Consider the following 27,762-nt stretch of genomic DNA (forward strand, 5'->3'; position numbering starts at 1 on the left):
TAGAGATGGTGGGCGGAGACAAGCGCATGTTTGCCAACTGCCTGTTGAACACCCTGTACTCTCTAGGAGAAGTAGTGGTCGCTATCATCATGTGTTGGGTCCAGGACTATCGTGTGTTATTGTTGCAGGAGACAAGCGCATGTTTGCCAACTGCCTGTTGAACACCCTGTACTCTCTAGGAGAAGTAGCGGTCGCTATCATCATGTGTTGGGTCCAGGACTATCGAGTGTTATTGTTGCAGCCATAGAGATGGTGGGCGGAGACAAGCGCATGTTTGCCAACTGCCTGTTGAACACCCTGTACTCTCTAGGAGAAGTAGTGGTCGCTATCATCATGTGTTGGGTCCAGGACTATCGAGTGTTATTGTTGCAGCCATAGAGATGGTGGGCGGAGACAAGCGCATGTTTGCCAACTGCCTGATGAACACCCTGTACTCTCTAGGAGAAGTAGTGGTCGCTATCATCATGTGGTGGGTCCAGGACTATCGAGTGTTATTGCGGTTCATAGGAGCCATTAAACTGGTCAACATTCTCTACTTATGGTAACTATTCTTTCATTATATCTCATTAATATTGCTTAACATTCTAACTAATTGTTGATATTAGTTGTTAGGAAGTAGGAAGTTTGGACAGTGGATGGAAGTTATAGAACCCGTACTTTGGTCATACTCGTATGTTACAGATTCTTGAACAGGATGTACTTCAATGTCTGTCATTTGATCATCCGTAAATATCCACAATATTCATTGGCCTGTTTATTCATTTTATTACAATTATTATCACCTGATCTATTGTAACTATGGATTACACTTGTCAATAGTTTGAGGGACCTTGCAAAGTAAGGTTAAAAATGAGAACGGTTGTTTTATTTAAATAACATTTTAATAATCATGTGTACAGTTTAAATCGATTTTTATCAGTAGCCTAGCAAGCGGTTCGTGAAGCAGATGAAACAATGATCTAGATAACCAAAAGTGAAGTCATGTTTATATTTATAAATATATGGTAGTATTTCAAGTATATAGATAACTTTAGACACATAATAAGAAGTATTTCACCTACAAACGATAGATATAAATTGTAGTAAAATGTACCACCATCTTGTGTTTACTTCAAACGATTCCGGCTAACATCTAGACGAAAGTGCAGCAGAGAAGACAGCTAAGGGCGTGGCTCCTACAGCCCCACTACCTAGCCTCAACCAATCAGAGCTGCGTTGGCAGTGTTGCCAAACTGCCCTCCCGGCTGACAGTGACGTTTTCAATATTTAATATTGGAGTTCCAAAAAATACTTGTTTTAGTAACAGAAATATTTTTTGGGCTCAAAATTAAGAGTATTACATCAATATTTCAAACTAATTGTGTAATAAAACTCAGCAGTTTTCATCTTGTATTATATAATAAATTGCAATTTTTTTATAATTTTCAATAATATATTTTACTATACAAACATAATAAGAATATGCGTAAGATGTATACCAATGATGACTAAAGCTTTGAAATATTATTGTTATAAACTGCATTTTGAAAGATATTATGATAGTTATTCATACATTATTTATGATCTGTTCTTATTTAAAAAAAAAAAAAGAACAAAAGAACTTTTACAAACCTGTCAGGTCTTAAGCTTTGTTACTGATTGTTACCTATAAACCATTGTGAATTTATATTTCATATCATTTAATGTTAATATGCACGTGAAGTGCAAAATGTGTAAATATCTTCAGGACACATGCATTATTAAATATTAAACAAATCACCTTTATAGTTAATGTTATAATACAATGGCAATATACAAGTATTTAAATATGTCCGTATAATTGTAAAATACAATAACAATATGCAAATATTAAAATATGTTCGCATTTTAATAGTAATAATTGTAAAATATCTTAATTCGAAGGGAGATGGAAAGTGTTTCATCATTTGTCATGTTGGGCCGAATGAATTTGTGAATGAAGAAGCTAAATGGATTTTTCAATTTAAATTTAAATTTTGCACTGCCGTATGCAGAAGTCATAACATTTAATATAACATTTTGCATTCATAGCACAGTGCCACAGTCATACATACAAATGTTGCACTAATTTACGCCATCTTCAACGTCAAGGTCAGCTTTCAAAATGGTGGTATCTCAGATAGGCTACGCGCTTAAAGCTCGCCTACATTTAAAAATATCATTGTTTTAAAATCAAAACTATAAAACAACAACATTATAAGGAGGTGCTTTTACCAGGAGTGAGGCGATATGTGGCAACAGCGATGTCACACCGTGCGTACAGTCTCTTACGCTTCTATTGGTCGGATCCCAGCCGTCTTCTTTGTTGCTCCCGGGTGTAGTAGGCGTCGATATCTGTGACAGGGTCGGTTATACTCGGTTACGTGGCGTACATTCTCTTGCGCTTCTATTGGTCGGATCCTAGTCTTCTTTGTTGCTCCCGGTTGTAGTAGGCGTCGATATCTGTGACAGAGTCGGTTATACTCGGTTATGTTGCGTACATTCTCTTGCGCTTCTATTGGTCGGATCCTAGTCTTCTTTGTTGCTCCAGGGTGTAGTAGGCGTCGATATCTGTGACAGAGTCGGTTATACTCGGTTATGTTGCGTACATTCTCTTGCGCTTCTATTGGTCGGATCCTAGTCTTCTTTGTTGCTCCAGGGTGTAGTAGGCGTCGATATCTGTGACAGAGTCGGTTATACTCGGTTATGTTGCGTACATTCTCTTGCGCTTCTATTGGTCGGATCCTAGTCTTCTTTGTTGCTCCAGGGTGTAGTAGGCGTCGATATCTGTGACAGAGTCGGTTATACTCGGTTATGTCGCGTACATTCACGACGCACGACTCTCTGTGTTAAAGCCAAAACACTTCAAAACTTGGAAATAATTACTTTTTCTTAGTTGAATTCCTGCATTCAATTTTTTTCTGAAATAAACCTGAAAACAAATGAATCAAAATCAAATTTCATGAAATTTTCGCTAAGCAAACGAGAATCTGAAACAAGACCTTCAGTATTTGTGGATGACCACCCGCTCGATGAAATGGAATCAACAAAATTCCTAGGAATGTTCCTAGATCAAGGACTAACCTGGGACGTTCACGTGGATCATGTCTGTGCCAAGGTTGCATCGGGCATCTTTGCCCTTCGCAATTTGGCAAAGCACTGCCCTATTACGGTATTAAAAACGGCCTATTATGGTTTGATTTATCCCCACTTGGGATATGGAATCAAACTTTGGGGCAGTTGTGCACAGCACAAGCTGGAGCGAGTCTTCAGGCTCCAAAAAAAAGCCGTAAGAGTAATTTTGAATTTAAACAATAAAGAGTCGTGTAGAAGCGCGTTTAGGGAGCTGGGATTTCTGACTCTGCCCTGTCTCTACATTCTCGAGGTGATCATCTACTCCGTGTCAAGGTGTGCTTTAGTTAGGGGACGGGATGTTCACCAACACGGGACGAGAGGCATGGACAACTTGCGCGTCCAACAGCACAGGACAAATGCGTTCAGAAATTTACCATCCCAGGTTGGTGTAGATTGATCAATAGTTTCCCTGATCACATCAAACAACAAAATGGAAAACATTTCAAAACTCAGTTGAAAACTCTTTTAATTTCGAGGGCATTTTACTCAGTTGGTGAGTTTATGATGGGTCGCTGGGATGATTAAAACCTAAAATTCTCAAAGACCATCAAAACAAATAAATTTGCCGGGCCTGTAAATCGTGTGAGAGAGGCATGAGTGATACAATGTATGTCTGAATGGTGTATTGTCAGTATGAATGATTAGGTTAGGTAGGACTATTGTGATACAATGTGTGCATTGTCTGTTCACAATAAAGTTTATTATTATTATTATTCTCTTGCGCTTCTATTTGTCGGATCCTAGTCTTCTTTGTTGCTCCAGGGTGTAGTAGGCGTCGATATCTGTGACAGAGTCGGTTATACTCGGTTATGTTGCGTACATTCTCTTGCGCTTCTATTGGTCGGATCCTAGTCTTCTTTGTTGCTCCCGGGTGTAGTAGGCGTCGATATCTGTGACAGAGTCGGTTATACTCGGTTATGTCGCGTACATTCTCTGGCGCTTCTAGCAATGAAACGGCGCGGCGCTCCTGATATGAGCGTTTTTTAGGTTTATTTTGATTGAAACATCAAAGTAATTAGAAATGTTTTGTGCGATTCTACAACACAATTACACAAGTACTTTGTTCTGATATGTAAGTAGGCAATGAAGGTGGAATATCTGACATACTTAATACTTACAATATGGTTTACTTTTTGGCTGTTGGTAATAACAATAAGGAATAATATGACGGAAATCTCACGCTTGTAAAAACAGGAAAAATAGGATGACACTGAACATTATTAAAATTATATTTTTCACCCCTGTCTAGAAACTCCGTCGTTTCATGAACCCGTTAAAAATACAAACAATTTCGTAATTATATTATTCATTAATGTTTATAAAAACAATAATATATAAAATAATAGAATTTCAGAAGTTGTAATCTTTATATATTACAAAAATTAACATTTCATCCAGCTTCAATAACAAACTAAAAACAAGAAATGATAACTTTGAATTCTATAATAACTATTATATCTATAATATAATAATTAGTATTATTTTATCAGAAAAATTTCTATTAGAAACTTTACAATCAGTTTTCTTAAAGATAGTAAATTTTTTCTCCATACAAAACAATTTCGTTAACCATTTGTTAAAATTATAATGCGATCTGGTTGCGGGGTTCAAAGCAATTCAAGATTAAAGTTTTACATGGAAGCACACGGAAAAGCTGTAATGTTCCCACTCCTACTTTGATACAATTTCCAATCCATATTTGGATCCTCGGTGTCCAATACTTGAGAAGATATTGAGTTATATCACGGTTTTACACATAACACTTCTCAATGCGATGAAAGTAGATGTTAAAAGCACATCAGCCGTCGATTATACCATAATAAAATCGGTAGAAATAATATATTAGCCATTCGATATGCGTTAAAATTTATGTAACTGATCAAAATATTTAATATATTTAAACTAATGTTTATAGAGTTAGTGAAGTTGACAAACAACATGTAAACTTAATTGTTTGAAGACTTCGAATCTGCTCTGTTATCAGTACAGTATGGTTTGTTGTAAAAGACTTACTAAACATGAGTTTTAAGACAATTTAAAGATTATACTCTAGGGCAAAATTTAAATGTTTATTTTACCGCATGAAAGCCTTAAAAATGTAATAGAAAAACACATTAATTAACTATTTATTCAGCTCATGTTATACAACAATTTTATTTTTCAGTGTTTTAAATTGAATCAAAATGCTACCAATATGACAAGTTTGGCAATTTTATGTTTTAATAAAATTGAATCACGATATTTCCGAGATTACTTTATTTGTTAGTGATCATTTGTGTCCAAATTTGTCTCAAAAAGTTTATATTTTTAAGCGTAAACTCCCAACAAGTAAATGTATATAATGGTGTAAAAAATATAAAGAAGTACTGTGGTGATTCGTGTAAAGAAAGCGTACTGCGATGTTTCGTGTGGAGAGTGGATACTGCTATGTTTTACGTAAAGAAAGCGTACTGCGATGTTTCGTGTGGAGAGTGGGTACTGCTGTGTTTTACGTAAAGAAAGCGTACTGCGATGTTTCGTGTGGAGAGTGGGTACTGCTGTGTTTTACGTAAAGAAAGCGTACTGCGATGTTTCGTGTAGCGAGTGGGTACTACTGTGTTTTACGTAAAGAAAGCGTACTGCGATGTTTCGTGTGGAGAGTGGGTACTGTTGTGTTTTACGTAAAGAAAGCGTACTGCGATGTTTCGTGTGGAGAGTGGGTACTGCTGTGTTTTACGTAAAGAACGGGTACTGCGATGTTTCCTGTGGAGAGTGGGTACTGCTGTGTTTTACGTAAAGAAAGCATACTGCGATGTTTCATGTGGAGAGTGGGTACTGCTGTGTTTTACGTAAAGAAAGAGTACTGCGATGTTTCGTGTGGAGAGTGGGTACTGCTGTGTTTTACGTAAAGAACGGGTACTGCGATGTTTCGTGTACACAGTTGGTACTGCGGTGTTTCGTGTAGAGAGTTGCTACTGCGGTGTTTCGTGTAGAGAGTTGGTACTGCGGTGTTTCGTGTAGAGAGTTGCTACTGCGGTGTTTCGTGTAGAGAGTTGGTACTGCGGTGTTTCGTGTAGAGAGTTGCTACTGCGGTGTTTCGTGTAGAGAGTTGGTACTGCGATGTTTCGTGTAGAGAGTTGCTACTGCGGTGTTTCGTGTAGAGAGTTGCTACTGCGGTGTTTCGTGTGGAGAGTTGGTACTGCGATGTTTCGTGTAGAGAGTTGCTTCTGAGGTGTTTCGTGTAGAGAGTTGCTACTGCGGTGTTTCGTGTAGAGAGTTGCTACTGCGGTGTTTCGTGTAGAGAGTTGGTACTGCGATGTTTCGTGTAGAGAGTTGCTTCTGAGGTGTTTCGTGTAGAGAGTTGGTACTGCGATGTTTTGTGTAAAGAATTTGTGTAGAACCGCAAATGCTAAATTTATTTTTTTTAACCGACTTGGGACAATACAAAGTCTAAGGTTTTCGCGGATTCCCGTTATTTGAGGACGACATGTTCAACCCCGTTTCTCAGCGAGCGTCTAAGAGTTAGGACAAACATATGTACAAAGTTTCATATAAATCCATAGTTTTCGATATTTCATGATGATTCAGTCAGTGATATTTGACCAATGTATTTACATAGCATGTAAATAGACGAAGAAAACAGTGATATGTTTGGATTTTGATAGGCCTTTTGGTTTGGGAAAGATATCTTTCAATATAGGAATTGTTATAATTTTTGTCCTCCTTCACCCAACAATAAAAATGTTCAATATTCATCTTATCAGTTTGAGTCAGATTCACAGATAAAAAGGATGATCGAAATGTGAAAAGGATACTGATAACGTATAGAGTGTTTTAATAATTAATTAATCATATTATTTGTATTGAATACATTTTAAGCTTATTGAACTTGTGCCGAAGGCACAACGGTTAGTTATCATGTGGTCAGATAGGCATAGTTGTCTTGCATGATAGAGGGCGCTACTGACGCCGGTTATCAAAGGTCGGGGGAGTCGCTCAAAAGACGAGCGCAGTTGTTCCGGTGGCTCCGTGGCTGTATGGGTGAGATCCTTCCAATAGTTCTTAGGACTTAATTTGGTTAATTTTAGGGGAATTATACTATGGTGCTTTTTTACAGAAGATACTATTACCATTTATAAATGTGGTGCACCTTAGTTGCTGTCTGAATAGGATCACGATTTACGCTTACGCTTACACGAGTACAAGACTTACTACCTGGCAAAAAATCATTGAAATCGCCTATAAATTGTCAACACATTTAATTTCTATAATTTATGTTTGTATAGATCTCTTTTATATTTTTAAATAACTAAAATAGTTACTGTTAGTGTACAATTTACAAACATTTCCCCGTGGACCTCCAATAAACATAAACACTATGTACATCACTGCAGATTATCATCTGGGACCCTACTTCTTCAGTAATGCTCAGAGTGTATAACGACGACAAAAAAGAAGCACTTAAAAATAAATCTAACCTTTTTTCTAAACGTCCTTGGCTTGTGATAACATTTATATTTAATGTGGAAATTTCTTCATAATTGTAAGAGTTAAAATATTTGTACTCTACTTACATTTTAATCAAGTGAATTTCAAAAATATATATTACTTTAAAATACACTTTTTCTGTTCAGTATTGGTTCAATATTGGATTTATAGGAGGTAATTTTCTTTAAAAATTCGCTGAATGGACACTGTACCCATAACTTAAGGCTCAACAAGAAACAGTTGTTAGAGTCTACAAAGCACACACTAGTACTGATACATGCTTATAATATTAGTGTTAATTAATAAGGCATAGCTATAAGTGATTACGGTTCTAACCCAACGTCTGTACAGGCTGGTGAGTGAGTCAGTACACTGGTACCTGACCATGGAGTACTATGAACAAGTGGTCAACGTCGTGAAGAATATTGCAAGACTCAACAAGAAACAGTTGTCAGAGTCTACACAGCATACTCTGGACAATCTGGTCGCCAAGAGAGAAAAGGCAAGTGGGTGTCAATTCCGATGCTTTACCATTCATTCTTACCAGTTCTATTCTATAAATAAATGAATTCATGACTTTTGGAAACGTTTTTATAGCTTCACTACCAAAGTTTGGTCTGCATGATTGAATTTGTTGTTCCAATTGCTTTAATTATATTGTTAGGCAATGGGAATTAGGAAATCAGATTAATGAAAGACCATTTATCATAGTAAACTTATATTGTTATAATAACAAACAAAATATAATATAAGTATTCATTAATAAAACATACAGGGGTTCCCAGTTTTCGTGTTTTTAGGTTTAAACTCCATTGTAGCTTGCAAGTATATTTCGTAATAAAATCAAATTATTACTTAAAACTTTAAAATATCAATAAATTTAGCAAATAAGTAAATACGTTATTGATAATAATAATAACTTAAAACAATGTCGTAATAATATTTAACAATGACATTATTGACACATCAGTGACATTATTGAATATCAAATAGTAAAATGGTTATGGTTGGATTGTTATGTTTAGATCAGCAAGAATAGAAACTGTTGATCTTGACTGCTGAAATTGATCTCATCAACACATGTTTATCTATTAGGTACTATAGCCACTATAACGACAGAGCGATGACGATGAGATTACGCAACGTGTGTGTAGGGTGTTTGTTCTACGGAATGATGTACGAGTATGTTCACTTAGTTTGGCCTGTTTATCAATGAGGTACTACAGCTACTAGATTGACAGAGCGATGGCGATAAGATTAAGCAACGTATGTGTAAGGTGCTTGTTCTACGGAATGATGTACGAGTATGTTCACTTAGTTTGGCCTGTCTATCAGTGAGGTACTATAGCTACTAGATTGACAGAGCGATGACGATGAGATTACGCAACGTGTGTGTAAGGTGTTTGTTCTACGGAATGATGTACGAGTATGTTCACTTAGTTTGGCCTGTCTATCAGTGAGGTACTATACGCACTAGATTGACAGAGCGATGACGATGAGATTACGCAACGTGTGTGTAAGGTGTTTGTTCTACGGAATGATGTACGAGTATGTTCACTTAGTTTGGCCTGTCTATCAGTGAGGTACTATAGCTACTAGATTGACAGAGCGATGGCGATAAGATTAAGCAACGTATGTGTAAGGTGCTTGTTCTACGGAATGATGTACGAGTATGTTCACTTAGTTTGGCCTGTCTATCAGTGAGGTACTATAGCTACTAGATTGACAGAGCGATGACGATGAGATTACGCAACGTGTGTGTAAGGTGTTTGTTCTACGGAATGATGTACGAGTATGTTCACTTAGTTTGGCCTGTCTATCAGTGAGGTACTATAGCTACTAGATTGACAGAGCGATGGCGATAAGATTAAGCAACGTATGTGTAAGGTGCTTGTTCTACGGAATGATGTACGAGTATGTTCACTTAGTTTGGCCTGTCTATCAGTGAGGTACTATAGCTACTAGATTGACAGAGCGATGACGATGAGATTACGCAACGTGTGTGTAAGGTGTTTGTTCTACGGAATGATGTACGAGTATGTTCACTTAGTTTGCCCTGTCTATCAGTGAGGTACTATAGCTACTAGATTGACAGAGCGATGACGATGAGATTACGCAACGTATGTGTAAGGTGTTTGTTCTACGGAATGATGTACGAGTATGTTCACTTAGTTTGGCCTGTCTATCAGTGAGGTACTATACGCTACTAGATTGACAGAGCGATGACGATGAGATTACGCAACGTGTGTGTAAGGTGTTTGTTCTACGGAATGATGTACGAGTATGTTCACTTAGTTTGCCCTGTCTATCAGTGAGGTACTATACGCACTAGATTGACAGAGCGATGACGATGAGATTACGCAACGTGTGTGTAAGGTGTTTGTTCTACGGAATGATGTACGAGTATGTTCACTTAGTTTGCCCTGTCTATCAGTGAGGTACTATACGCACTAGATTGACAGAGCGATGACGATGAGATTACGCAACGTATGTGTAAGGTGTTTGTTCTACGGAATGATGTACGAGTATGTTCACTTAGTTTGGCCTGTCTATCAGTGAGGTACTACAGCTACTAGATTGACAGAGCCATGACAACGGGATTGACGCAACGTGTATGTAAGGTGTTTGTTCTACGGAATGATGTACGAGTATGTTCACTTAGTTTGCCCTGTCTATCAGTGAGGTACTATACGCACTAGATTGACAGAGCGATGACGATGAGATTACGCAACGTGTGTGTAAGGTGTTTGTTCTACGGAATGATGTACGAGTATGTTCACTTAGTTTGCCCTGTCTATCAGTGAGGTACTATACGCACTAGATTGACAGAGCGATGACGATGAGATTACGCAACGTGTGTGTAAGGTGTTTGTTCTACGGAATGATGTACGAGTATGTTCACTTAGTTTGGCCTGTCTATCAGTGAGGTACTATACGCACTAGATTGACAGAGCGATGACGATGAGATTACGCAACGTGTGTGTAAGGTGTTTGTTCTACGGAATGATGTACGAGTATGTTCACTTAGTTTGGCCTGTCTATCAGTGAGGTACTATACGCACTAGATTGACAGAGCGATGACGATGAGATTACGCAACGTATGTGTAAGGTGTTTGTTCTACGGAATGATGTACGAGTATGTTCACTTAGTTTGGCCTGTCTGTGAGTGAGGTACTACAGCTATTAGATTGACAGAGCCATGACAACGGGATGACGCAACGTGTATGTAAGGTGTTTGTTCTACGGAATGATGTACGAGTATGTTCACTTAGTTTGGCCTGTCTATCAGTGAGGTACTATACGCACTAGATTGACAGAGCGATGACGATGAGATTACGCAACGTATGTGTAAGGTGTTTGTTCTACGGAATGATGTACGAGTATGTTCACTTAGTTTGCCCTGTCTATCAGTGAGGTACTATACGCACTAGATTGACAGAGCGATGACGATGAGATTACGCAACGTGTGTGTAAGGTGTTTGTTCTACGGAATGATGTACGAGTATGTTCACTTAGTTTGGCCTGTCTATCAGTGAGGTACTATACGCACTAGATTGACAGAGCGATGACGATGAGATTACGCAACGTGTGTGTAAGGTGTTTGTTCTACGGAATGATGTACGAGTATGTTCACTTAGTTTGGCCTGTCTATCAGTGAGGTACTATAGCTACTAGATTGACAGAGCGATGACGATGAGATTACGCAACGCGTATGTGTAAGGTGTTTGTTCTACGGAATGATGTACGAGTATGTTCACTTAGTTTGGCCTGTCTATCAGTGAGGTACTATACGCACTAGATTGACAGAGCGATGACAACGGGATCACGCAACGTATGTGTAAGGTGTATGTTCTACGGAATGATGTACGAGTATGTTCACTTAGTTTGCCCTGTCTATCAGTGAGGTACTATACGCACTAGATTGACAGAGCGATGACGATGAGATTACGCAACGTATGTGTAAGGTGTTTGTTCTACGGAATGATGTACGAGTATGTTCACTTAGTTTGGCCTGTCTATCAGTGAGGTACTATACGCACTAGATTGACAGAGCGATGACGATGAGATTACGCAACGTATGTGTAAGGTGTTTGTTCTACGGAATGATGTACGAGTATGTTCACTTAGTTTGGCCTGTCTGTGAGTGAGGTACTACAGCTATTAGATTGACAGAGCCATGACAACGGGATGACGCAACGTGTATGTAAGGTGTTTGTTCTACGGAATGATGTACGAGTATGTTCACTTAGTTTGGCCTGTCTATCAGTGAGGTACTATACGCACTAGATTGACAGAGCGATGACGATGAGATTACGCAACGTATGTGTAAGGTGTTTGTTCTACGGAATGATGTACGAGTATATTCACTTAGTTTGCCCTGTCTATCAGTGAGGTACTATACGCACTAGATTGACAGAGCGATGACGATGAGATTACGCAACGTATGTGTAAGGTGTTTGTTCTACGGAATGATGTACGAGTATGTTCACTTAGTTTGGCCTGTCTGTGAGTGAGGTACTACAGCTATTAGATTGACAGAGCCATGACAACGGGATGACGCAACGTGTATGGAAGGTGTTTGTTCTACGGAATGATGTACGAGTATGTTCACTTAGTTTGGCCTGTCTGTGAGTGAGGTACTACAGCTATTAGATTGACAGAGCCATGACAACGGGATGACGCAACGTGTATGGAAGGTGTTTGTTCTACGGAATGATGTACGAGTATGTTCACTTAGTTTGCCCTGTCTATCAGTGAGGTACTATACGCACTAGATTGACAGAGCGATGACGATGAGATTACGCAACGTGTGTGTAAGGTGTTTGTTCTACGGAATGATGTACGAGTATGTTCACTTAGTTTGCCCTGTCTATCAGTGAGGTACTATACGCACTAGATTGACAGAGCGATGACGATGAGATTACGCAACGTATGTGTAAGGTGTTTGTTCTACGGAATGATGTACGAGTATGTTCACTTAGTTTGGCCTGTCTATCAGTGAGGTACTATAGCTACTAGATTGACAGAGCGATGACGATGAGATTACGCAACGTATGTGTAAGGTGTTTGTTCTACGGAATGATGTACGAGTATGTTCACTTAGTTTGGCCTGTCTATCAGTGAGGTACTATAGCTACTAGATTGACAGAGCGATGACGATGAGATTACGCAACGTGTGTGTAAGGTGTTTGTTCTACGGAATGATGTACGAGTATGTTCACTTAGTTTGGCCTGTCTATCAGTGAGGTACTATAGCTACTAGATTGACAGAGCGATGACGATGAGATTACGCAACGTGTGTGTAAGGTGTTTGTTCTACGGAATGATGTACGAGTATGTTCACTTAGTTTGGCCTGTCTATCAGTGAGGTACTATACGCACTAGATTGACAGAGCGATGACGATGAGATTACGCAACGTGTGTGTAAGGTGTTTGTTCTACGGAATGATGTACGAGTATGTTCACTTAGTTTGCCCTGTCTATCAGTGAGGTACTATACGCACTAGATTGACAGAGCGATGACGATGAGATTACGCAACGTGTGTGTAAGGTGTTTGTTCTACGGAATGATGTACGAGTATGTTCACTTAGTTTGGCCTGTCTATCAGTGAGGTACTATACGCTACTAGATTGACAGAGCGATGACGATGAGATTACGCAACGTGTGTGTAAGGTGTTTGTTCTACGGAATGATGTACGAGTATGTTCACTTAGTTTGGCCTGTCTATCAGTGAGGTACTATACGCACTAGATTGACAGAGCGATGACGATGAGATTACGCAACGTATGTGTAAGGTGTTTGTTCTACGGAATGATGTACGAGTATGTTCACTTAGTTTGGCCTGTCTATCAGTGAGGTACTATACGCACTAGATTGACAGAGCGATGACGATGAGATTACGCAACGTATGTGTAAGGTGTTTGTTCTACGGAATGATGTACGAGTATGTTCACTTAGTTTGGCCTGTCTATCAGTGAGGTACTATACGCACTAGATTGACAGAGCGATGACGATGAGATTACGCAACGTATGTGTAAGGTGTTTGTTCTACGGAATGATGTACGAGTATGTTCACTTAGTTTGGCCTGTCTATCAGTGAGGTACTATACGCTACTAGATTGACAGAGCGATGACGATGAGATTACGCAACGTGTGTGTAAGGTGTTTGTTCTACGGAATGATGTACGAGTATGTTCACTTAGTTTGGCCTGTCTATCAGTGAGGTACTATACGCACTAGATTGACAGAGCGATGACGATGAGATTACGCAACGTATGTGTAAGGTGTTTGTTCTACGGAATGATGTACGAGTATGTTCACTTAGTTTGCCCTGTCTATCAGTGAGGTACTATACGCACTAGATTGACAGAGCGATGACGATGAGATTACGCAACGTGTGTGTAAGGTGTTTGTTCTACGGAATGATGTACGAGTATGTTCACTTAGTTTGGCCTGTCTATCAGTGAGGTACTATACGCACTAGATTGACAGAGCGATGACGATGAGATTACGCAACGTATGTGTAAGGTGTTTGTTCTACGGAATGATGTACGAGTATGTTCACTTAGTTTGGCCTGTCTATCAGTGAGGTACTATACGCTACTAGATTGACAGAGCGATGACGATGAGATTACGCAACGTGTGTGTAAGGTGTTTGTTCTACGGAATGATGTACGAGTATGTTCACTTAGTTTGGCCTGTCTATCAGTGAGGTACTATACGCACTAGATTGACAGAGCGATGACAACGGGATTACGCAACGTATGTGTAAGGTGTTTGTTCTACGGAATGATGTACGAGTATATTCACTTAGTTTGCCCTGTCTATCAGTGAGGTACTATACGCACTAGATTGACAGAGCGATGACGATGAGATTACGCAACGTATGTGTAAGGTGTTTGTTCTACGGAATGATGTACGAGTATGTTCACTTAGTTTGGCCTGTCTATCAGTGAGGTACTATACGCACTAGATTGACAGAGCGATGACGATGAGATTACGCAACGTATGTGTAAGGTGTTTGTTCTACGGAATGATGTACGAGTATGTTCACTTAGTTTGGCCTGTCTGTGAGTGAGGTACTACAGCTATTAGATTGACAGAGCCATGACAACGGGATGACGCAACGTGTATGTAAGGTGTTTGTTCTACGGAATGATGTACGAGTATGTTCACTTAGTTTGGCCTGTCTATCAGTGAGGTACTATACGCACTAGATTGACAGAGCGATGACGATGAGATTACGCAACGTATGTGTAAGGTGTTTGTTCTACGGAATGATGTACGAGTATGTTCACTTAGTTTGCCCTGTCTATCAGTGAGGTACTATACGCACTAGATTGACAGAGCGATGACGATGAGATTACGCAACGTATGTGTAAGGTGTTTGTTCTACGGAATGATGTACGAGTATGTTCACTTAGTTTGGCCTGTCTGTCAGTGAGGTACTACAGCTATTAGATTGACAGAGCCATGACAACGGGATGACGCAACGTGTATGTAAGGTGTTTGTTCTACGGAATGATGTACGAGTATGTTCACTTAGTTTGGCCTGTCTATCAGTGAGGTACTACAGCTACTAGATTGACAGAGCCATGACAACGGGATGACGCAACGTGTATGTAAGGTGTTTGTTCTACGGAATGATGTACGAGTATGTTCACTTAGTTTGCCCTGTCTATCAGTGAGGTACTATACGCACTAGATTGACAGAGCGATGACGATGAGATTACGCAACGTATGTGTAAGGTGTTTGTTCTACGGAATGATGTACGAGTATGTTCACTTAGTTTGGCCTGTCTATCAGTGAGGTACTATACGCTACTAGATTGACAGAGCGATGACGATGAGATTACGCAACGTATGTGTAAGGTGTTTGTTCTACGGAATGATGTACGAGTATGTTCACTTAGTTTGGCCTGTCTATCAGTGAGGTACTATACGCACTAGATTGACAGAGCGATGACGATGAGATTACGCAACGTATGTGTAAGGTGTTTGTTCTACGGAATGATGTACGAGTATGTTCACTTAGTTTGCCCTGTCTATCAGTGAGGTACTATACGCACTAGATTGACAGAGCGATGACGATGAGATTACGCAACGTGTGTGTAAGGTGTTTGTTCTACGGAATGATGTACGAGTATGTTCACTTAGTTTGGCCTGTCTATCAGTGAGGTACTATACGCACTAGATTGACAGAGCGATGACGATGAGATTACGCAACGTGTGTGTAAGGTGTTTGTTCTACGGAATGATGTACGAGTATGTTCACTTAGTTTGGCCTGTCTATCAGTGAGGTACTATACGCACTAGATTGACAGAGCGATGACGATGAGATTACGCAACGTGTGTGTAAGGTGTTTGTTCTACGGAATGATGTACGAGTATGTTCACTTAGTTTGGCCTGTCTATCAGTGAGGTACTATACGCACTAGATTGACAGAGCGATGACGATGAGATTACGCAACGTGTGTGTAAGGTGTTTGTTCTACGGAATGATGTACGAGTATGTTCACTTAGTTTGGCCTGTCTATCAGTGAGGTACTATACGCACTAGATTGACAGAGCGATGACGATGAGATTACGCAACGTATGTGTAAGGTGTTTGTTCTACGGAATGATGTACGAGTATGTTCACTTAGTTTGGCCTGTCTGTGAGTGAGGTACTACAGCTATTAGATTGACAGAGCCATGACAACGGGATGACGCAACGTGTATGTAAGGTGTTTGTTCTACGGAATGATGTACGAGTATGTTCACTTAGTTTGGCCTGTCTATCAGTGAGGTACTATACGCACTAGATTGACAGAGCGATGACAATGAGATTACGCAACGTATGTGTAAGGTGTTTGTTCTACGGAATGATGTACGAGTATGTTCACTTAGTTTGGCCTGTCTATCAGTGAGGTACTACAGCTACTAGATTGACAGAGCCATGACAACGGGATGACGCAACGTGTGTGTAAGGTGTTTGTTCTACGGAATGATGTACGAGTATGTTCACTTAGTTTGGCCTGTCTATCAGTGAGGTACTATACGCACTAGATTGACAGAGCGATGACGATGAGATTACGCAACGTATGTGTAAGGTGTTTGTTCTACGGAATGATGTACGAGTATATTCACTTAGTTTGCCCTGTCTATCAGTGAGGTACTATACGCACTAGATTGACAGAGCGATGACGATGAGATTACGCAACGTATGTGTAAGGTGTTTGTTCTACGGAATGATGTACGAGTATGTTCACTTAGTTTGGCCTGTCTATCAGTGAGGTACTATACGCACTAGATTGACAGAGCGATGACGATGAGATTACGCAACGTGTGTGTAAGGTGTTTGTTCTACGGAATGATGTACGAGTATATTCACTTAGTTTGGCCTGTCTATCAGTGAGGTACTATACGCACTAGATTGACAGAGCGATGACGATGAGATTACGCAACGTATGTGTAAGGTGTTTGTTCTACGGAATGATGTACGAGTATGTTCACTTAGTTTGGCCTGTCTATCAGTGAGGTACTATACGCACTAGATTGACAGAGCGATGACGATGAGATTACGCAACGTGTGTGTAAGGTGTTTGTTCTACGGAATGATGTACGAGTATGTTCACTTAGTTTGGCCTGTCTATCAGTGAGGTACTATACGCACTAGATTGACAGAGCGATGACGATGAGATTACGCAACGTATGTGTAAGGTGTTTGTTCTACGGAATGATGTACGAGTATGTTCACTTAGTTTGCCCTGTCTATCAGTGAGGTACTATACGCACTAGATTGACAGAGCGATGACGATGAGATTACGCAACGTATGTGTAAGGTGTTTGTTCTACGGAATGATGTACGAGTATGTTCACTTAGTTTGGCCTGTCTATCAGTGAGGTACTATACGCACTAGATTGACAGAGCGATGACAACGGGATTACGCAACGTGTATGTAAGGTGTTTGTTCTACGGAATGATGTACGAGTATGTTCACTTAGTTTGGCCTGTCTATCAGTGAGGTACTATACGCACTAGATTGACAGAGCGATGACGATGAGATTACGCAACGTATGTGTAAGGTGTTTGTTCTACGGAATGATGTACGAGTATGTTCACTTAGTTTGCCCTGTCTATCAGTGAGGTACTATACGCACTAGATTGACAGAGCGATGACGATGAGATTACGCAACGTATGTGTAAGGTGTTTGTTCTACGGAATGATGTACGAGTATGTTCACTTAGTTTGGCCTGTCTATCAGTGAGGTACTATACGCACTAGATTGACAGAGCGATGACGATGAGATTACGCAACGTGTGTGTAAGGTGTTTGTTCTACGGAATGATGTACGAGTATGTTCACTTAGTTTGGCCTGTCTATCAGTGAGTGAGGTACTATACGCACTAGATTGACAGAGCGATGACGATGAGATTACGCAACGTATGTGTAAGGTGTTTGTTCTACGGAATGATGTACGAGTATGTTCACTTAGTTTGCCCTGTCTATCAGTGAGGTACTATACGCACTAGATTGACAGAGCGATGACGATGAGATTACGCAACGTATGTGTAAGGTGTTTGTTCTACGGAATGATGTACGAGTATGTTCACTTAGTTTTGGCCTGTCTATCAGTGAGGTACTATACGCACTAGATTGACAGAGCGATGACGATGAGATTACGCAACGTATGTGTAAGGTGTTTGTTCTACGGAATGATGTACGAGTATGTTCACTTAGTTTGGCCTGTCTATCAGTGAGGTACTACTATACGCACTAGATTGACAGAGCGATGACGATGAGATTACGCAACGTATGTGTAAGGTGTTTGTTCTACGGAATGATGTACGAGTATGTTCACTTAGTTTGGCCTGTCTATCAGTGAGGTACTATACGCACTAGATTGACAGAGCGATGACGATGAGATTACGCAACGTATGTGTAAGGTGTTTGTTCTACGGAATGATGTACGAGTATGTTCACTTAGTTTGGCCTGTCTGTGAGTGAGGTACTACAGCTACTAGATTGACAGAGCCATGACAACGGGATGACGCAACGTGTATGTAAGGTGTTTGTTCTACGGAATGATGTACGAGTATGTTCACTTAGTTTGGCCTGTCTATCAGTGAGGTACTATACGCACTAGATTGACAGAGCGATGACGATGAGATTACGCAACGTATGTGTAAGGTGTTTGTTCTACGGAATGATGTACGAGTATGTTCACTTAGTTTGCCCTGTCTATCAGTGAGGTACTATACGCACTAGATTGACAGAGCGATGACGATGAGATTACGCAACGTATGTGTAAGGTGTTTGTTCTACGGAATGATGTACGAGTATATTCACTTAGTTTGCCCTGTCTATCAGTGAGGTACTATACGCACTAGATTGACAGAGCGATGACGATGAGATTACGCAACGTATGTGTAAGGTGTTTGTTCTACGGAATGATGTACGAGTATGTTCACTTAGTTTGGCCTGTCTATCAGTGAGGTACTATACGCACTAGATTGACAGAGCGATGACGATGAGATTACGCAACGTATGTGTAAGGTGTTTGTTCTACGGAATGATGTACGAGTATGTTCACTTAGTTTGCCCTGTCTATCAGTGAGGTACTATACGCACTAGATTGACAGAGCGATGACGATGAGATTACGCAACGTATGTGTAAGGTGTTTGTTCTACGGAATGATGTACGAGTATGTTCACTTAGTTTGCCCTGTCTATCAGTGAGGTACTATACGCACTAGATTGACAGAGCGATGACGATGAGATTACGCAACGTATGTGTAAGGTGTTTGTTCTACGGAATGATGTACGAGTATGTTCACTTAGTTTGCCCTGTCTATCAGTGAGGTACTATACGCACTAGATTGACAGAGCGATGACGATGAGATTACGCAACGTATGTGTAAGGTGTTTGTTCTACGGAATGATGTACGAGTATGTTCACTTAGTTTGCCCTGTCTATCAGTGAGGTACTATACGCACTAGATTGACAGAGCGATGACGATGAGATTACGCAACGTGTGTGTAAGGTGTTTGTTCTACGGAATGATGTACGAGTATGTTCACTTAGTTTGGCCTGTCTATCAGTGAGGTACTATATACGCACTAGATTGACAGAGCGATGACGATGAGATTACGCAACGTACGTGTAAGGTGTTTGTTCTACGGAATGATGTACGAGTATATTCACTTAGTTTGCCCTGTCTATCAGTGAGGTACTATACGCACTAGATTGACAGAGCGATGACGATGAGATTACGCAACGTATGTGTAAGGTGTTTGTTCTACGGAATGATGTACGAGTATATTCACTTAGTTTGCCCTGTCTATCAGTGAGGTACTATACGCACTAGATTGACAGAGCGATGACGATGAGATTACGCAACGTGTGTAAGGTGTTTGTTCTACGGAATGATGTACGAGTATATTCACTTAGTTTGGCCTGTCTATCAGTGAGGTACTATACGCACTAGATTGACAGAGCGATGACAACGGGATCACGCAACGTATGTGTAAGGTGTATGTTCTACGGAATGATGTACGAGTATATTCACTTAGTTTGGCCAGTCTATGAGTGAGGTACTTCAGCTACTAGATTGACAGAGCCACGAAAAAGAAATTCGTGTGCTAGCGATTTATTTTTGTTTATTTGTACGTTGTCCTTAAAGTTGAGAGACCAGGTGGGTGTCACCCCAAAAAAGTGACCCCCTGTGCGGCCCGCTTCCGCTACTCCCCTTTGCTACGCCACTCCCTTCAAGTCCTCGAGAAGCGATGAAGAAGCTTTATCCATGAGATGTAACCTTATCTTGAAAGGCTGTGAATTAAACATAAAAAAAATCCGGAGAGAGCTGCGTATCCCGTACCGCTACGACATTATATCCAGACCGCCCTGTATGAGAGCTCCGGACCCCCTACCACTACGACATTATATCCAGACCGCCCTGTATGAGAGCTTCGGACCCCCTACCGCTAGGACACTATATCCAGACAGCCATGTATCAGAGCTCCGGACCCCCTACCACTACATTATATCCAGACCGCCCTGTATGAGAGCTCCGGACCCCCTGTCACTAGTACATTATATTCAGACCACCCTGTATGAGAGCTCCGGACCCCCTACCACTAGGACATTATATCCAGGCCGCCCTGTATGAGAGGATATATTCACGCCGCCTTATATGAGCGCTTCGTCAATGTAATAATAATAATAATAAATAATAATTTTATTCCTTTAGAACATGTACATGTTATAGCAATTGTCAAGGAAGAAAATAAACTAATATTTTGGAATCATACATGACATCTAGATTACTTTCATACTTACAATTTATTCCATCCATCCTACTGCACATTCATTCGAATTTCCCACTCTAGCACCAGCGTCAGTCAGCCAATTATGTGGTCACCCAAACATGTGCCATGAACGCGTCTGTACTGTAAAACGCTTCTGAGAGCAATGCAGTTTTCAGACGAGTTTTAAATGCCTTAGGCATTGCGGCACTTTTTATGAAATTTGGCAGTTTGTTGACAAACTGAGCTCCTGCCTGAGAAGGCAAACGCTCATGTACTACCGTCCTGTGTCTCCCAGTTCGGTAGTTGTCCCTGCCTCTAGTCTCATATGAGTGTATATCACTAACTCTGATGCGATTGCATTTTGAGTTCCAACTCTCTCTCTCGAAAGAAAAGAGTTTAGAAGAGCAATGTTTGAGGGCTTTGTGTTTCTGATTGTTGTTTGTATGATTGGATCCCGTGTTGATTTGAGACCACTCACAATGGCCTGTTGGCCATAGTGGTCTGAGATGGCTGTGTTGATCACAGACACCCGGAGGTCAGTCAAGTTTGATATGATGTTATCTATTGCTGCCGCTGAAGTGCTGGTAATTCTTGTTGGTGTGTCTATCGACCAGAAAAGACCAAAGGACCCCAACAAGTCAGCGAAATGTTTCGTCAAGGGACCATCGGTATCTAGAACATCGATGTTAAAATCTCCCATGACGATAAATTTTCGATCCCTCCTTGTCATGTCAGTCAGAAGTTTTTCAAATTTGGAAAAGAATTGTTTTTCATCTCCGTTTGGGGACCTGTACACTCCAATTACTTGGATTGTACTGTTGTTTCTGTGAATTTTTACCCCTGTGACTTCTAAGTCTTTGTCAGTTGTGCTTTCGACAGAAACAGGGGTAAACGAAAGATTGTTCCAAACAAAAACCACAACACCCCCACCTTTGGCTAATGTGCGACAGCATTTGTATTTGGCTCTATAGAAATGTGTATTTGCACAGCCTCCCCACAAGAACACTCCGTATGACAGGTGGGGGTATATCAATCCATAATACGCCGTCATCAGTACCTGAGTTGGGCAGTATTTGGATAGCTGCCTCAAAACATAAATGCCTGAGGACAATTTTGAACAAATGTTGTCTACATGACTATCCCATGTCAACCCTCAATCAAGGTGTATTCAAAGGAATTTAGTCGAATAGACTTCTTCGATCTCAGTCTCCTCCAACATCACTATAGGACTTTGATCAGAGACGGTCGGCCGCAAACGAAATTCAACAAACACCGATTTTGACGGGTTTGTTTTAAGATTGAGCTCATTGAAATGTTGAATTAAGTTGTTGAGCTCAGTGAATATTGTCATTTCAAGTTGTGTGTTTGATTTTCCTTTGAAACAGAGAGTCGTGTCATCGGCATATTGGACTATTCGTTCTTGGTGCAAAGATGAGCCAGCGTCGTTGACATACAATAGAAAGAGTAGCGGACTGAGAATGGAGCCCTGAGGAACACCACAACCCAGCTCACCCCCCTCCGACCGTACGTCAGAAATTTTTACGAATTGAGTTCTATTACTGAGATACGATTCAAGCCACAAGAGTGGCACTCCTCGTATCTCGTAATACTCCAGTCTGTGAATTGGGGTGTTGTGATCAACGCAGTCAAATGCTTTAGATAAGTCAAGAAACACACTAAGTGTGTCTCTAAGACTTTCAATTCCTTCTACTATCATCTCGACCAGCCCAACGACTGCGTCTATTGTCGACTTCCCACTTCGGAAACCGAACTGGTTTGATGATAGTAAGCTGTGTTTTTCCAAAAAATTCAAGAGTCGACTGAGGAAGATCTTTTCAAAAACTTTACTGAAAACTGGTAAAATTGAGATGGGACGATAATTTTGAACTAATTTGGGGTCACCTTTTTTGAATATCGGGGTGATTTTGGCTTTTTTTCAGAGAAGATGGAAATATTCCTGAGCGAAGAGAGAGAGAGATTTATAAAATGTTCAAGTGGCCTCAACAGGTGCTGTGCACATTGTTTAAGAAGCCACGTCGAAACGATTCAAATCGTTTGATTTTTTTGAAGGAAGATCTCTCATCACTCTGGCAATTTCCTCCTCTGTAGTAGGAGCCAGAGCCATGGAAGCTGCTGGGCTCCGTACCAAAGTGGAATGTGGCTGATACTGCTTTGGACTGAATCCTTGGTCAGCACCAACCGAGGCAAAGAAATTATTGAAAGCGTCCCCGACTTTGGCTGCATCACTGACTTGATCGTTTCCAATCTGAAGCTCAATTTGTCTTTCAGTTGGTGGACTTTTATTTTTGATGATAGCCCATGCCGTTTTTGAACAATTATTTGACGTGAGCAATTTTTTGGTGACGTCATATGCTTTTGCAGCTCTGATCACCTTTTTATAAATCCGCTTGTAATTTGTAAAAACATTTTGAAAGCCTCGTCACTCGAGTGCTTGTTGATTTCAGAGTAAAATCGTAATTTCTCCCTTGAAACCAAAATGCCTCTTGTAATCCATTCACATTTTTTTATTGTAGCCTTTTGATGGATTGTTTTTAGGGGACAGCTCACGTTCAGATGGAAAATAAAATTGTCTTCAAAGTTTTTGAATTGTAACTCAACGGGATCTCTAAAATTTAGGTAGTTCCAACTCTCTCTCGAAAGAAAAGAGTTTAGAAGAGCAATGTTTGAGGGCTTTGTGTTTCTGATTGTTGTTTGTATGATTGGATCCCGTGTTGATTTGAGACCACTCACAATGGCCTGTTGGCCATAGTGGTCTGAGATGGCTGTGTTGATCACAGACACCCGGAGGTCAGTCAAGTTTGATATGATGTTATCTATTGCTGCCGCTGAAGTGCTGGTAATTCTTGTTGGTGTGTCTATCGACCAGAAAAGACCAAAGGACCCCAACAAGTCAGCGAAATGTTTCGTCAAGGGACCATCGGTATCTAGAACATCGATGTTAAAATCTCCCATGACGATAAATTTTCGATCCCTCCTTGTCATGTCAGTCAGAAGTTTTTCAAATTTGGAAAAGAATTGTTTTTCATCTCCGTTTGGGGACCTGTACACTCCAATTACTTGGATTGTACTGTTGTTTCTGTGAATTTTTACCCCTGTGACTTCTAAGTCTTTGTCAGTTGTGCTTTCGACAGAAACAGGGGTAAACGAAAGATTGTTCCAAACAAAAACCACAACACCCCCACCTTTGGCTAATGTGCGACAGCATTTGTATTTGGCTCTATAGAAATGTGTATTTGCACAGCCTCCCCACAAGAACACTCCGTATGACAGGTGGGGGTATATCAATCCATAATACGCCGTCATCAGTACCTGAGTTGGGCAGTATTTGGATAGCTGCCTCAAAACATAAATGCCTGAGGACAATTTTGAACAAATGTTGTCTACATGACTATCCCATGTCAACCCTCAATCAAGGTGTATTCAAAGGAATTTAGTCGAATAGACTTCTTCGATCTCAGTCTCCTCCAACATCACTATAGGACTTTGATCAGAGACGGTCGGCCGCAAACGAAATTCAACAAACACCGATTTTGACGGGTTTGTTTTAAGATTGAGCTCATTGAAATGTTGAATTAAGTTGTTGAGCTCAGTGAATATTGTCATTTCAAGTTGTGTGTTTGATTTTCCTTTGAAACAGAGAGTCGTGTCATCGGCATATTGGACTATTCGTTCTTGGTGCAAAGATGAGCCAGCGTCGTTGACATACAATAGAAAGAGTAGCGGACTGAGAATGGAGCCCTGAGGAACACCACAACCCAGCTCACCCCCCTCCGACCGTACGTCAGAAATTTTTACGAATTGAGTTCTATTACTGAGATACGATTCAAGCCACAAGAGTGGCACTCCTCGTATCTCGTAATACTCCAGTCTGTGAATTGGGGTGTTGTGATCAACGCAGTCAAATGCTTTAGATAAGTCAAGAAAGCTTTAGCACGTCGAGAAGAAGCTCTTCACACAAGAGGGAAAGTTCCATTCTCTTGTTTGTAGCCATTTGTGCATTTTGGTGCAAAAATGTCAAGCTGTCTGAAAATTTGCTTTTCGAATTGGTTTTTTTAAATTTCGATTTGAGGTCAGTCAATTTGTTTTGGTGACTAGTAGTGGGTTCCCTAAAAAATTTTGGTTGTCTAATATATTGCCATGCTGCTGGTGTCCTGTGCTCTTAACGGCGTCAGCGAATGATTCACAAAGCAACATCCTTGGCTGCTTTGGCGTCTCCTGAAGATCGGGGTCCGGTCCTCCTTCGGTTCTCGACATAGCAGTGGGCAGTGAGTGGCTAGGTGCAGCGACAAGCGGAGGTTTGTGGCGGCGAAGGTCTGGTGCCATGGTGGCCAGGTGCGCAATCATGAGGCACGTCAGTAGTCGCTTCCCACTCTCGCGAATATGCTGGCCGTGAGAGGTGAAGAACTGTCGCCCGATGCGGCTAATGTCGAGCATCTCCACTCCCTCACTCCGAACACAGAGCTCGCTGATGTAGGCATTTGCGACTCTTGATGGTCTCCTGTATCGGGCTATTGGGGGGCAGGTCGTACCTTGGAAATAAAGGCGTTATCAGGACTTTAGACGTCCTGCAGTTTTTAATTATTTCTTCAAGGTTATTGAAGATTATGTTCTGCCTCCCTGCAGCCACATCGTTGTTCCCGAAGATCAAGATGAAACAGTTGTCCGGAGGAGGGGCGGCGTCTGGGATGGTGTTGAGGAGGCCGGCTCCGGGTTTGCAGGTTCCACATACATTAGTAACACCGTCCACTCCCGCCCTCACCATACTGGCAAGATGTTTGGGTTTTTAATACTATTGAGTTTTTCAAAATGCAACAGCTTTTCATTTTTTAATGTTTTTATTTCCTCCTCCAAGGTCTTGATGGTAGTCAACATGTTTTGCACTTCCTCTTCTAAGATTGGACACCTCTCACAAGAACGTTTTAAATGAGTCTGTGGTCTGACAATATTGATTTTTGGCGTGAGGCGAAGAAGTAGACATGTTCACAGAAGGACGTGCCACAAAAATCTGATCCGTGTACTCGAGGAGCCTCTGATCCGACTCTATCGAGTGGTTAAGGATGACTTTCATCTGCTCCTGGAGGTCGAAAATCTTCTGATTGAGGGCTTGGTTTTCTAAAAGGAGTTGAGACGGACACGGAGTCGACGGCGTGGGCGGGTCAGGTGTACCAACGACAGCGCAAGGTGGCGAGCCGGCTGGTGCTACAGCAGTAGGTGTGGTAGGGGCTGCAGGTAACGATGGTGTGGCTTCCGGTGAAGATTCTGGGTCGGGCGTGGAGCAGATAGCCGCGGGTGCTGCCGGCGGCGTGTGGGGCGCCGAGGATGCGGGTGACGTGACAGCGCGGGGCAACGGTGACAGGAGCGACCGCATAGTGACGGGGTGTTCCCCAGTATGGGTTTGGTTACCTGCAGTCACTAAAGTCTGATTCACATCAGTTTTGATGGAAGCACCTCAACTTCTTCCCAAGCACCGCCAAGATGTCTCACCGTTCTTCAGAACCCTATGATGTCTGTACTTTATCCCGTTGAAGATGATAATACATGGTTTACCAGTTCTCGTTTTCTCAATTTTAAACATTTGATAAATAATAAATTTCAATTAGTGAATAAATAGTTAACCAATATATAAATAAATAAATAATTATTACTAAGTAAGACAAATAGTTACTAATAAATAAATAAATATATAAAATGTAATAGAATTTTAATAATAACAATACGATAAAAACTTTAATAAAAACAAATTAATTTGATAAGTGTAAGGATTAAAATAAGTTGAGTGGTCACAAGTAATAAAAAGTTATATCAGGTACTAGGTTTCGATCCGTCAATCTCTTCATTCCTACACTGCGACGCTATCGATTCAGCCACATATGGCTGTAGATATATAGGCTCGATGAGAACCTGTAGATTAAGTGCGGCGCTCGGCAGTTCGATAAAACCGTGGTTATTTCTGTGAGCAGGCCTAACCTTGTTGGAGCAGCGATTAGATTTTTTTTTTTTTTTTTTTTTTTTTCCTTTGGGATATTGGGTGGATTCATAGATCCTCACACGTCAACCTGAGCTTATTGTGTGCCCCTTTGATGTTAGAGGGGTAAGCCTATCTTCGTGCCCTTAAATTAGGCTAAGAAGGCTTTTCCCCGATACTAGCATCTGGTTCGTCGCCTGGTTGTTTTGTCACCGAAAAGAGCCCTTCTCCTTGCTCCCAGTCTCTCACAGTCCAGTATTATGTGTTTTGCAGTCTCTTCAGACTTATTGCAGAGTCTACACTCCGAGGCCTCATTTCGTAAACCTAGAGTGTTTAGGTGTTTCCTGAAGTGGCCGTGTCCCAGTGATCAAGGCAATCACTTTGCTTAACCCGATCCCTGCCCAGCCCCATCAGCCATCTGGTGAATCCGGAGCTAGAATCGGCAAGCAGTCTTTTGCCGAGTGCTTGTCCTTGGTGACTCTGCCACCGCACGCGGTGTGTCTTCCTGGACCATTGTTTATACTTTGGTAAGCGGCTGACTTGCTTATACCACAACTCGGTTCTGGACCGGTGTATGGCATGCTTGCTCCGCTTTTGGCAAGCCTGTCGGCGCATTCGTTGCCACCTATGCCTGTGTGGCCCGGTACCCAACCAAGACGCACACAGTTGCGTGATCCAAGCTTGCAGAGAGTGTTAAAGCACTCCCACACAAGCCTGGATGAAATGCTGTTGGAGTCAAGAGCTTTAAGAGCTGCCTGACTGTCTGACATTATACAGATGTTCATTCCCTGGTACCCTTCTGGTGAGGCCTAGGTTGGCACAGGCTAGGATACCATAGATTTCGGCTTGAAATATGGAGCAGTTCCGACCCAAACTGCCGCTAA

At 41.2% G+C, this 27,762-nt stretch overlaps 1 protein-coding gene across 1 annotated transcript in view; it reads left to right on the top strand.

The window, feature by feature from the left end:
* LOC124371300 (organic cation transporter protein-like) overlaps positions 1–27,762 on the top strand; it is a 60,969-nt gene that overhangs the window by 18,573 nt on the left and 14,634 nt on the right. The window contains 2 exon segments of the mRNA XM_046829637.1: positions 373–541; positions 7,951–8,101. Coding sequence (XP_046685593.1) covers positions 373–541; positions 7,951–8,101 — 320 coding nt within the window.

This window comes from Homalodisca vitripennis, unplaced genomic scaffold, assembly GCF_021130785.1.
Source record: "Homalodisca vitripennis isolate AUS2020 unplaced genomic scaffold, UT_GWSS_2.1 ScUCBcl_1220;HRSCAF=4570, whole genome shotgun sequence".
Classification (NCBI taxonomy): domain Eukaryota; kingdom Metazoa; phylum Arthropoda; class Insecta; order Hemiptera; family Cicadellidae; genus Homalodisca; species Homalodisca vitripennis.